The sequence below is a fragment of the Adelges cooleyi genome, unplaced genomic scaffold, assembly GCF_023614345.1.
Source record: "Adelges cooleyi isolate 19-005CV unplaced genomic scaffold, UGA_ACOO_1.1 ACOO_flye_CR_arks_rails_tigmint_CR_PRNA_651, whole genome shotgun sequence".
In the NCBI taxonomy this organism is placed as follows: Eukaryota; Metazoa; Arthropoda; class Insecta; order Hemiptera; family Adelgidae; genus Adelges; species Adelges cooleyi.
Window position 1 is genome coordinate 10,969,927 of NW_026096352.1, and position 13,189 is coordinate 10,983,115.

Here is a 13,189-nt window from a genome sequence, read left to right on the forward strand (position 1 = left end):
TGTATAATCTATAATAAATAACTCCTGCTGCCACACAATCACAATAATGTGATCTTGATATAATAGCATTATTTTTCTAGAAATTCGAAGAACAGGCTTATCGAATACACCTACATACCGCGGCACACCAAAATATGTAGCTCGGCATTACTCAATGGATTCTCCGAATCCCCGTGTAAATACCTATTTACAATAATATAATGTTCCATATTTTAATTTTACAAAATTAAATTATTGTTGTGCTCAAAAGTGTAATAATGGTTTTCTCTAGATACTTTAAACGCGTGAGCTTCGAAAGGGCACAACATTTACCTACGTGGTGAGACTTTGTAGTCAGTGTCAAAATATTATTATGTATATTGAGTGAGTGCAACCCACTGACGAGATTTAATTTTAGTATTTCTTTGAGTTTGGTTCTACAGATTGAAAAGATTCAGGTATGCTTAGGTAGGCGTGCTAAAATGAAATGTTATATTTTGGGTCCAAACCATTGTTTTACTTATTATGGGCACTTAATTTACTAAAATTTGGCAAGTGTTTATCGATTATTTCAGAAACGTTAAAAAATGTTTTAGGGCAAATTTACCTGTTTGTTATTTGTGTTGGTTTTAAATGAGAAACACCAATCACATACATTTTTTCAGCAATACAGGTACTCTAGGTCTCATGATAAATACAAATATTACAACATATTCACATAATATGTCTTCTGGCTGGGTGTATGTCGAAAATAAATTCTACCAAATTACTCTTAAGAGATAAGAGATAACATATTAAATATTAGATATACGAGATTAGACATCCAGAGTGAGAGAGGATAGGAGCAAAAGTAGGAGTAGGGTAGAGGGAGAAAAAAGGACGATAGGGTAGCCGGTAGAAACCCCTCCCCTAATCCCTAATCCACTTTTCTTATCTATCCTCTCCTTGCTAACATGTTTGAAGTGATACGGAAGGTAAATTTTAAATTTAATTAATAGTTTTGAAGTTATTGTCGTTTCAAGTTTAGGGCAGGAGGGAAGAGGAGTAGTATTGTTTTTATCTGCACGCATTTCCCATCCGCACTTCTCCTCCCATCCTAACTTTTAAACTCTTATAACTTTAAAAATATTTGCCGTAAACTGGTTATCAAGCAGTAAAATTTGTAGTACATTATTCTAAATTTAAAAAGGTAATGAAATATATCCGTTACCATGTAAGCTTTAAAAGTTGCCATCAAAAACACTAAGTTTGGAAGGGGGGGGGGGTAAAAACAAAAAAAAATGTGAAAAATTGAGATCACGTTGTATAAAAACAATATGAAAGAAAACATTTTACTTTATTATTAAACTCTATGAAGTATTGAGTGGCCCGTGATAAAAAAAATCACTTTGTATACAAATGTGTGTGTGTTAAGTGTTTTATATAAATATACATGTAATACAGTGGGTTCCGACAGGCTTTTGAACAGCAAAACAACAAAATCGTTATTTTATTCATCAAAACCGTACGTGATGCTTTCCGGTTTTGATTTACCATTGATATATTGTTTTAAGTATAAAAAATAAACCAACGAAATTCCTGTTTCTTTTGCGTTTTATTAAAACAACACGAATCCTGTTCTGGGTATACATTGTGGTTGCATTGTTTAATCAATAGTAATCGATGAACGGGTTCTATATTTTAGCACGTTTTATTGTTTAAAAATAATTGCAATAGAAATAAAAATACCGAATCATGTCTCAACGACTGCTATGCCTATTTTTCATATGAGTAATATGAGTAATTTTCCATTTTACGACAAATAAATTACTACATTCTGTGCACTGTCCCGCGTCCCTAATCTAACAGTGGCATATTTAACAAAGGTTAAATACGGATCTAAAAAATTGCCCGCCTAAGTATAAAATAATACTATAGTAAATGATGATTTAATTAGCATTTTGTTTTTTAACAATATTACATAACAGTGCTAAATTATATCCCTAGATTCCAATTATCCAATAAATAAAAATACATTTTCTCAACGGAAAAAACTAGCCCCATTGTTCTCTGCATGCAATCACTAATCTCGCCGGTACATGACAATTGAATTATACACACTATTTGTGTAGCAATAGACTATTGTATTTCGTTTTAAATGCGTTTGCGCTTTATTGTAATATAGTGCTTTAGCAAAATGGTCTTTTTCATCATTGTTATCCCGTACTCCCAAATGCACTATTGATCAAGGGGATGTTATATTTATCGAAGGACCAACCAATTGGGTTCGAGTGCCAAGCGTACCTACACCGTGACGTTAAAATGAAATTCTGTACTTCATCTAGCATACAAAAAAAAATATATATATACGAATATATACTAAGGTGATTCTTACATAGGCTTCTTGGATATTTTCCATGTTAAGACCCTACAAATATATTTTCAACCAGAAAAAAATACTTCAATTTGTTGAGATTTATTCGAATAATTGTTGTCTTCTTATTTAAGCAAGGATTTGGCATTTATGCAATTATGTATGGCCCCAAACTATTTTTCAAATTTTGTTCCTCCATAAATATAATATTTACGTTAAAAACTATGGTTAAACTGATTTAATCGGTCAAACTTACTTTTAAAGTAATTTACAGAGAAAATATATATTTATTTAATTTTTAAAAATGTATAATCTTCATAAAAACTTTCAAAAACAACTGATACAACGGAAAGTGCAAAAGCTTAATTTTTCTATTTTTGTTATAAATGTAATAACTATGTAAAAAGTTTTTTTTTTGTTTTATTAGTTATAAATTAATTATACGGTCGGCACCGTTTTGAGCTAAAATAGACCTTTTCGGCCAAAACTGATAGTACCCGTTTTTGTTTTTACTAGCCATTTCAATTTAATCACAAAACCAACAACAAACCCGAAACTTTTCTGAAAAAAATTGATTTTATTTGTTTCAGAGAAGATAACTCGGTCAAAATTAATTTGTTTTAAACTTTTTTTTTTTAATATGTACTTATTCGTGTCGTTGAATTTTTCGCAGTTCCACAAAGCCATAGTGAGCGGAAAGTTTTGTCTGTCCTGCGATGAAGCCGTCGAGCTGGCTAAAGCGCAGTTCAAAATCGAGAAGTTCTTAGACAAACACAATCCCGAGGACAGCATGGCCGATCAAAGCCCTGTAGAGTCCCTAATGGACGGATGCGGTCCCAGTTTCGCTCTTCGTCCTATATCAGAGGATAGGGAACAGCAGGTGCAGCCCGAGGTGCCCGAGGTGTGGTCGCCGGTGTCTTTGTCGCCGCCGCCATCGTTGGACCTAAGTGACTCTTTCTCCAACACCAGACCGGTTAGCATCATCAGGCGATCCATTCGGTCGGCACGAGACTGTTTCGAGGACCTTTACGTGAGACATCCCAGTCCCGAGTCGGAACACGATGCTTATGATTTAGCTGGCAAGATGCATATGTACGTCCCTTCGGAGTTCAGCAACCCTCAGGTCGTGGCCAAACTCGGCAAGGTAAGTGCCTACATTTTGATTTCGACGTTTAACCACGCTCTCAGAGTGTACATTGACAATTAGCCAAGTACTTACGTTGACAACTCATGCCAACAATTATTATTTGGAAATATAACGGTTTGAATGGGTAACGCATAAGCTCACGAGAATAAGACTACTTAACAGTTACAAATCCGGTCCGGATTGTAATGATAATGTTGCTGATATCGTTAACATCATAATATTATGCACGAGCCAACCCAAAAATAAGTACCACTGATTGACGTTGATTTCTAATACTCGTCACTTGCAACCGATGACGTATGTCACGGGCCTACTTGATGATATTTAATTTTAAATACAATAACCTCCTCTTCGTGTTATCAGTGGTGGTGGTCTGAATAATTGTTATCCTGTTGAAACTGATCCAAACAGACAATTAATCATTTTTGATCTATTTACGAGTATTACGCGCTGCTGCCTACGGCACGTTTTCTTTATATATCAAATAAAATATGGCGCCTGTGTCCATATTGAGCTTATTGATGTATTATGTGAGTAATTATTATCTCAACGGTATCTACTAGATGTACTTGTTATGTTATACAGAAAATAATAATTCCCTGTGCGTCGATTATTGCAGAGCGGTGTTTATATAAAGCAATTATAATATATTCACTTGATATTATTATATTTATTCTCTTATTGCTCTGTAGGTACAGAACTAATTTTTAATATTTATAACGTAGTTCGTGTGCGGTAATAATAAAAAAAACCATCTATTCAAGTCTTAATACTAGCCATACGAAAGGATTTCCTAGGATTACCTATTATACTTTTTTAAACTACCATGTAATAACTTTCACGCAGCGTGCATACTCCCACACGTTTGTTAAGCACTCATTACTATGTAATATGAAAATTTGCGGTTTTTTCACGAATATTTACATACATTTCTAAATCCTACCTTATAATTTATTACGATTAAACGTTTATTTTACATTACTTGAATACAGCTATTTGAAACTATTATTGCAATAGTGATCATGATAATATATAAAGTTTTGCTAATAAAATTATTTTATAAAAAAAGGCAAAAGCCGAGACCCGAAAGCATTTTAAATATTAATACTTATAATTCTCGATAAACGTTTCTGATGATCTATTAATTGTAAAATGTTTTAATTGCTTAAACTAAATTATAAATTTACACACTTATAAATATTAACGTGTGTATATAAACGTCGACCGGTTGTGCGTATGCCCACATCGCCGGTACTGGTCAGTAATATAGTCGTTTATGTCCCTCAAACCTTTTACAACATCATCTTTGAAGGTGAAAAACATAAAAATATAAAATGATTAAGACTATTCTGACTAGGTACTGACTATTGGACGACTAAAGGAATTAAGTGGTTTCAACGATTTACTTTATACAAAAAAAAACGTTAATAAACAGTATAATGTAAAATTAAGGTTACAATACATTTTATTAATTCTATCTAATCTAAACTAAATAGAATCTCTATTTGTCTATCGTAAAATGACACAATTAAAATTGTTTTTTCCCTAGAAAAAATGTTCGCTATTTTAGTACGCTCTATCCAATGATTTTAAATATGTTCTTATAACTATACGTAAACGGGTGCTTTGTTCTCTTTGTTCTCCCACTACAAAAAATGTACTCAAATTATTAGACCAATATTATCACATCTGCTTAATACTAAGATAATATTCTTGATACCCTGAAGGGTGATTTATGAATAAGACGAGTTGTCTTATTAAATATTTTTTCTTAAAATAATTACAATATTTTAGTTTTACTTTTTGATAACATTTTTGTTTGTGTTATTTTACAATATTATAAATCTATCAAAAAAAAAAAAAAAAATTATACAATCTACCTATTTTAGTATTTTTTAGAGCTGTATAAACTTTTGAAACTTAAACGGCAACGCATATAATATAATAACGTTTACATATTTAAAAAAATGTAAAATTAAAATAACTTGCAGACAAGTTCGGCTGATCGATAACCAGTTTTGAATAATCACTTTTAAAGTTATTAAACAAACAACAGCTATAAAATTACCATTCTTTTAAGAGATATAGTACTCAATTTAACTCTTACGTTAAATGGGTCATCTGTACAGAGATTTAGATACACTCGTCATTTTCTTCTGGCACTTAATAATCTCTAAGAGTTTCCGCCACCATCACAATCTCCCTCCGTTTCTCTCGATCCTGAAGAAAAATATGTACATTTAATAATTTTAATTATTTTGGATTCGCATCAAATCGTTAGTTTAGTGATTTTGTTACACTTGAAAATAATATCTGCAAAACTTTTACTTTGCTACTTTTCGCGAATTTCACGTTCGAATAAAACTAAACGTTTGTTTTAATAAAAAAGTAATAACATATGAATAATATTTTGGAATTGTATTTTTTAAATAATTATTTAAACAATAATATAAACTACGGAAGCAAACGTTTTAAGCAGTAAAGCAATTAAATGCTTTGGGTAAATTTTTATCTGTAGTCTAGTAAAACGCCAATTATTTAATTACGGTAATTTCAATGGCCATTTAAATATGGGTAACTATCCAAACAGATGTTCTGATAATATGACCCGGCCAAAGCTTAGAAACAATGAAACATTTTGTAATTTTATTATACTGTTTACTAAGTGGAAAAATATAATAGTAATAATAAATTAAAAACACTAAAAAATTAATTAGTTAATTTAAAAATATACGTTACCATTTAAGTTTTAAAAGTTGATAGAACTCTGAAAAAAAATAAACATTTCAATTTTGTCTAAGATTGTTAAATGACTAAAAGGTCTTAAAACAGAAAAGCTAAAACGTTGCAATTATTTTAAGTAAACATAATTGTCTTATCCATAATGAATTACCCTGTTTATCTTAGTTTTAAGATGTGTTATTATTGGTCTAATTGTTTGAACAACAATTTGGAGTCAGTGTTTTTAAATAGTGAACGAAGTGCCTGTTATATATGAAGAGCACAGGGGAAGAACGGTAGTAGCCCATTTATGAAAATTTTAGAGTATAACAAAACAAAGTTTGTGAATTTCTCTCCCTCTTAAATAAGAACAAAAAAAATCACATAAAGTGCTATTCTAATAAAAAAATGTATTTATTTAAATAATCTATCGACAAAAATATAAAAATAATGGCATATATTGAAAAAAACTATTAGAAAAAAAAATGTTCATAAAATTTGGCCTTCATATAGTTATAAATAATTTGCATATTTTACATCAATTTTAAAAATGACTTAAAAAGTGGTTGATTTAACAATTTTAAAGTTATGTTTTCCACAAGTACCTATTTGTTTTTCAAATACTTTTAAAGTTTACTTTTTTAAAGTAACATAAAACATCGGACCACAATACTGAAAATGATTAGGTTAAGTTTTGTTAAAATAGTAATATAATTATAATAATATGAAAATATTTAATATTGTTCCTACATATAATTAGATGAATGTACAAATTAATGAACTTTACTATGTCTGCTGAGTTTTAATAAACTTATAAAATATGTAGCACAACACTTAATCTTATAAATTGAACTTTGCTGTCTAATGTTATATTGTATTATAAAAAAAAATATAATGTACATAAATAAATTTATGAAAACATTTTCGTAAATGTATAGCTTTGATTAAGTAGAACCTGTAGAAGTGTATGGTTATTAAACCCGTTTTTTATGGCTTGATTTTTTCAACTTTGAGATGGACAAAATAGAAAAGATGCTTGCAAAGAAACATTGTTTAATGTGCAATATTGTGTCTCTATTAATAAGGATTTAGTCTTTTTCGAAGGAAATAAACTATATAACAAAAACGGGTTTTATTAAATTATGTGTTTGATCATTTTTCGTATTTGTTTTTCTTAGTAATATGAGTTAAATATTAAGGGCTTTTTCTTTTCAAAAAGTCGCTGTTTCATAAATATACAAACACTTAGAGGGCAAGACACCACCTTTTTAAAAATTAAAGTATAAGCAATTGTTTATTCAAACTCGTTATAAGACAATATACATATAATTTTACACATTTTCAATGTTTTATTACTTTGACCGGAATAGTTTCAATAAAAATCTCCCAATACATGTTTTAGACCCACATAAAAAGTGGTTTGACTAAAGACTTGTACATTAAACAACATCTATACTGTTTATGCTATCTATACTGCTATGAAAAACTTATGATTAGCAAAAGTATATTATGGTCGGGCTTCCCAACACAATTCCTACACATAAAACTATAAAAACACGACTGAACGTGAACACAATATTGATAAAATAGATGGATAAAAATTAATTTTAACTAAATACACAAATAGTTTTTTTAATCATATTTACAATATTTTTGGTTCTTAATTAACTCAGAAGTAAACAAAATTATTATTGTAAAAAATCGAAGTGGATATATTAATACAACAAAAACTTGTACAATTCCAATTTCCTATTTTATTTTAATCAACTTTAGTTAAAGTTGTAAACATTAGCTTTTAACCCTTTGTTGCTTACATTGCTTTTTATTAATGGCATAAACTGAGTTTACAAATTGTGGGTACAACTCATTGTATACTGTTAAAGATGTAATTGCAAAAAACAAATTATTTTGCTTTGTATATTTTATGCATTTCAGGAAAAATACAGTCAACTATTTTATACAGTTGGCTGACCGCAACAGCTATCACTGTACATTTTACCATGCAGCAGGGTAAACAAAAACAATATGTTTTTTAAATACTAAAAAATACCCTTGAAATCATAATATAAATATGAATAAACACTATTTTTTTAAATAGCTGCATAATATAGCCAATAACATTTTCACGTGTTTTTGGAGAATTAATTATTATTATTCTTTTGTGTCAGGGTCGAATTAAGTACTGGTAAAATTGCATTATACTGAATTCGAAAAGAAACAGCAGCTCTTTTTTTCTTCTGCCATTAAGTCATATTGTGCTTTTGTGTTGACGTTAAAATATTATAATAGCTTGATTTGATGGTACCTACGGTCTTTAGAAATTAGTGTACCTACCTACTAATGAGCGCATACCCGTGTTCAAAATTAAATTGTTTTTTAATGTTCGAAATCGGTACACGAGTATTATCTGCACGATAGCATTATAATTTTGTAACATAATATTACAATAAAATAATAATATATTGAAAATACAAATTGTTCAGTCGTTAACGACTAGGGATTAGGTATAAAGGTATACGACACGAACAGCTGCCGGATTGTTGTGCTTGGTTAGTTTTACAATAATATTTGTTATTTGTCTGGATGGAAAGTTCTCGACTTGTTCATAACTTTGCCCGTTCGAATCGAGAAAACAAAGACTTTATCATTTAAATTCCCGGTAACGATAATTCCTCAAACCCCGTGACCGCCCAGACCCCTCCAAAACTTTTTGTCCTCCCTTTGCTGGATTCTTAAGTTTATTTTTCCCTATTACTCTCTCTCTCTGTCACGAGACAAACCGAACGTTAATAAAAATGCCGTATTATACGTGCAATTTTACCGGCATCATTTTTTTGGGCTCCAAACAATATTAATATAATATTTAAAAGGGATAAGTGGAGAAAGGTGTGAACTTAAATTTTTTGTAGATATTTAAGTTTAAATATAGTTGTACAAATAGTTTAAATTAATAAAAGTGTTAGGATATATATTACACGATTTAGCAAAATACTATAACGGTTGAAGCTTGAAAATTAAAAAAGTCCCAAGCATTTCAATATATATATATATATATATATATATATATATTGTATTGACTAACATATTGCTTCCTGAACGGTTATTAAATTGTCTGTGGATAACACATTTATCCTTTATCACCCTTTTAATTATAAAAAAATCCTTTCGTATTTAATAATAATAGTAATAATATCTATAATAGTAAAATATACAATACCGATAAACGTCGGTGTACAAACGATACACTATAATATTATTTTAGTACAAACCGCGGCCGTGGCTGCTATACACTTTACATACACACACACACACAAACCAATTATATTATATATATATATATATATATATATGTATATATATTATTATAAACACACAAGACGGAGGGAGGAATGGAATGGGTATAAAGCGGTTTTTTATCGGCGGGCCGCGTGCTAGTGTGTATGTGAATAATATAGTAAACGCGTCGTCTGTGTGTAAATAGAATATATATTATGCAGTGTCGTCCGATCGCACGGCAAACCACCACACACGGTCCCGGTGTGCTTCCAGTCGGACGGGTCGTCGGTTCTAGTTTCGAAATGGAAAATAAATTACACATTATTATTATATTGTTATTCGATATTTCCCAACGACAGCGACTGCCGTCTTAACTAACCGTCTTGAACTCGTCTCTAGTCGGTCGTTGTTGTTAATTATTAATTAATATTGTTTAATCCATTACCCCGTATTTTTTTTTTTTTTTAACATACTTTTCGGCTAACAGATTAAAACTATACTTGCACCTAACGCATATTTCGTTTGTTCATTTCTAACGCGGTACGCTCATAATTACCTGCATTTGTGTCCGGATAATCGTGTACGGTATATTTTGGTGACGCCAAAAAAAAAAAAAAAAAATTCCAAAATAAGATTATTGAAAAGGAACCAGCCTCTCATGTTGGATTCGCTCCGGATGTGCTGTTGCTGTTGCTGCTACGGTGAAAACAGCGAGAACGACTGTGGCGGATTCATCCTGAGAGACCTTCACGAATTGGTTAGTATTATAAAATAATATTGTATTACACAAAAATACCACAGCCGACTCGACCCCCGAGTGTGCACTTCATCGCGACTCGGCTCAACAAGTTTAACGAATAACGTATTATGTAGTAAATCTCAAAGTAAACTAAAATCGAATATTATGTTGTCTGCTGAACTCGACAACAACACTAGTGTTGCTTTACTTCAAAATCCAAAAAAATCCCTGTTCGGTACAAAAGGATTGTAGAAAAATCAGCCATTTTTTAGTGGGAGGGGGAATTATAATATTTTGGTGAATTTTATTGCAATACAAATTTCCATAGTCTAACTCAAATGCAAATCGGTCGTTTTTCAAATTACCGGCCCATTACGATTCGAAGCGGTTTTATTTGATACACACATTATCAATGTTTTTGTTTACTTTGCCTACTTGTCATAAAGTTCGGCGCCCGCGGTTGTTTTCATCGTTAACGCGTTTGCCAAATCTCAGTCAGTACATAAACTTCTTACAGGGATATGTTGATCTGATAAAAACATTTTTATTTACTACTGTGCATTTTAACCGATTATGTATGTTTTTGTAGTTAAATCATTTTTATGGTCGACGTTTATGGGTTGTATTTTTGAATGTTTTCATCTTTTTTTTTTGTTGTCCCCAAATAAAACTATTTATTAACAAATCGCCTCGGATCCAACGATCTGTGGAAACGGTCGGGCGAGAGGCTCGCATTGCGTTTACGTGGACACGCCGGTTAAGGACATTGAAAACAGTACAAGAACTTTTTATACACAAATAGGTATATTAATATAATATTAGGACGTCGGGTATCGATAAAATAACGCAAACCAGTATTTCACAACCATAAATGGAACAACGATATTGATGCGGTGGGAAAATAATCGTTGGCCGCCGCGACGGCGCTACTATTTTTGGTTCACTGGGAAAAAAATCCCAGGCCACGACCGCGTCTTGATCAAAAGAACGAGGTTGATATTGTGATACTATATATTTATTAAACACCACACAAACCTATAACTGCTGCAGTCGTTATCGCAATTTGATTGTAACGATAACTAGACTTTTTAATGTATATTATGTGTACAATGTGCACTGGCCACTGTACGTCAAAGTATATTTATCAATGGGCAATGACCGTAGGCCTCGTTCGAATTACCGTTTCGATAGTATCAAAATGTCTTCCTACGGAAATATTATCATTTAACATTGGTTAAATGACTTATTTTGTTCTTGTGTAAGGGCTGTGATACGACTTGGGTCATATCGTTTTATTTATTACATTCAGTGGTATGTTTTGAAGTTTTTCGGCAAATAGTACGTCAATATAATATTATAAAAACTAATTATCATATTCTAAGCCTGAGGAAAACTTCTAGTAGCAAAAAAAAAAAAATTAACAAACCGCCTATGGATGCGCCGATTGTATTCAAAAACACCCCCAAAATGTCTTTTGAAAAACAAAATATTGTTTTTTTTCAAAATTTAATTTTCAACGATATTTTTTTTCAGTATTGATTCATTTATTTTAAAATAAATTAAAATAATTTAATTTACATTATAATACAATATTTAGGACATTTTTCAGACAAATTATGGTATTTTAATGTCACGTGCTTATTTCTTAAGGATTTTTCCATTCAACAGCTTTCGAGCCATATAATCATAATACACAAACTATTTCCAAGTTGTACCGTGACACTTATAGCTAAGTATGAAAGTTAATCATCCACTAGACTGGACGGGTAACGTTTTCGATAAGTCACTGGACTTTATCTGACCGATGCCACTTAGGTACATGCAAAGCGATGTACGCTAATATAATATGTATAAGCTAATACGTTTTCCAAAAATGATTTTGTCGTTAACAGTCGAAACGGCCAAAAAATATATAATGTACTCGTATCAATTTAGCAGAACTTGTTTACCTATTCTAAAATTTGCTATTTAACGTGTGCGTAACATGTAAAATATATTTCTTAAACACAAATACGGTTAGGTTTTAGATAAACCGACATTAGAAAAAAAATTAAACCAATTGCAGTTACCTCAACGACAAAATATACTTATTTTGATTTTAACAGATTTTTGCGTATTTATTTATTTTTAATTCGTTTATTTAGTTTTTACCTTTTAGCTATTATATAATAATAACTCATTATAATTATTTTTTTAAATGTATTAAACCGGAGCGGCTCGATTTTCAGTCGATTTATTGTGGTAAAGAAAATTTAAGAGTAGTTTATATACAAAACGTTTGTGTTCAGAAAACAAATAATATATACATCCTACTAGTCGTTAGAGTTACATAATTTACATTAAAATATCAATGGAATTATCTTAACGACTATGCATAAGAAATACATCTTCGATGCACATGTATGTCCAAAAAATGACCACTACATACCAGTGGCGGATGCCTCATGCTGGTTACGAAATACAAATTTGTCTATTGCGGCGATAATATTAAATTAAGATTGATTACTCATTGATTCAATTATATTTTTATTTTATCATTCACCATCATCTAGGAACAGCCAACTATTATAACATGCAATGGTTTATTCAAAAAAGTGTTTTTCATCTTGAACTTATCCACATTCATACTTGTCGTCCTCGGATAAATCTCATTCATGTATGTTCTTAGTACGGCAACATACCACTTTTATTAGGTTTGTGGTTTTCCATAGGCTTCATGGGAAGATGTTGACTTAATGTAGTTCTTCTTTTGGCTCTGTTTTTACATTGTCTCTTATCTCCAGCCTTATTAAATTCCAGTGCTCCTTCGCTTCCTTGGCTCTTTGAACTAAAAATCACTCTACTTGTTTTTAGACAATTTTTTCTTAATTTAAATCGGTATTTTGACGGTTTTAATCCATGAACTGGGTGTCTGTTATCATTTTATACTTTTATACTCTCTTTGCCGGACGCAGCATCTCTCCTAATCTGCAGT

The 13,189-nt window shown here is 30.9% G+C and overlaps 1 protein-coding gene across 3 annotated transcripts in view; it reads left to right on the forward strand.

Moving 5' to 3' along the window:
• The window catches only part of LOC126844474 (uncharacterized), a 274,285-nt gene that overhangs the window by 230,237 nt on the left and 30,859 nt on the right, over positions 1-13,189 (forward strand). For all 3 annotated transcript variants that reach the window (XM_050582703.1, XM_050582705.1, XM_050582704.1), the window contains one exon: positions 3,006-3,476. In XM_050582703.1, coding sequence (XP_050438660.1) covers positions 3,006-3,476 — 471 coding nt within the window. The remainder of the gene's footprint in view (positions 1-3,005; positions 3,477-13,189) is intronic.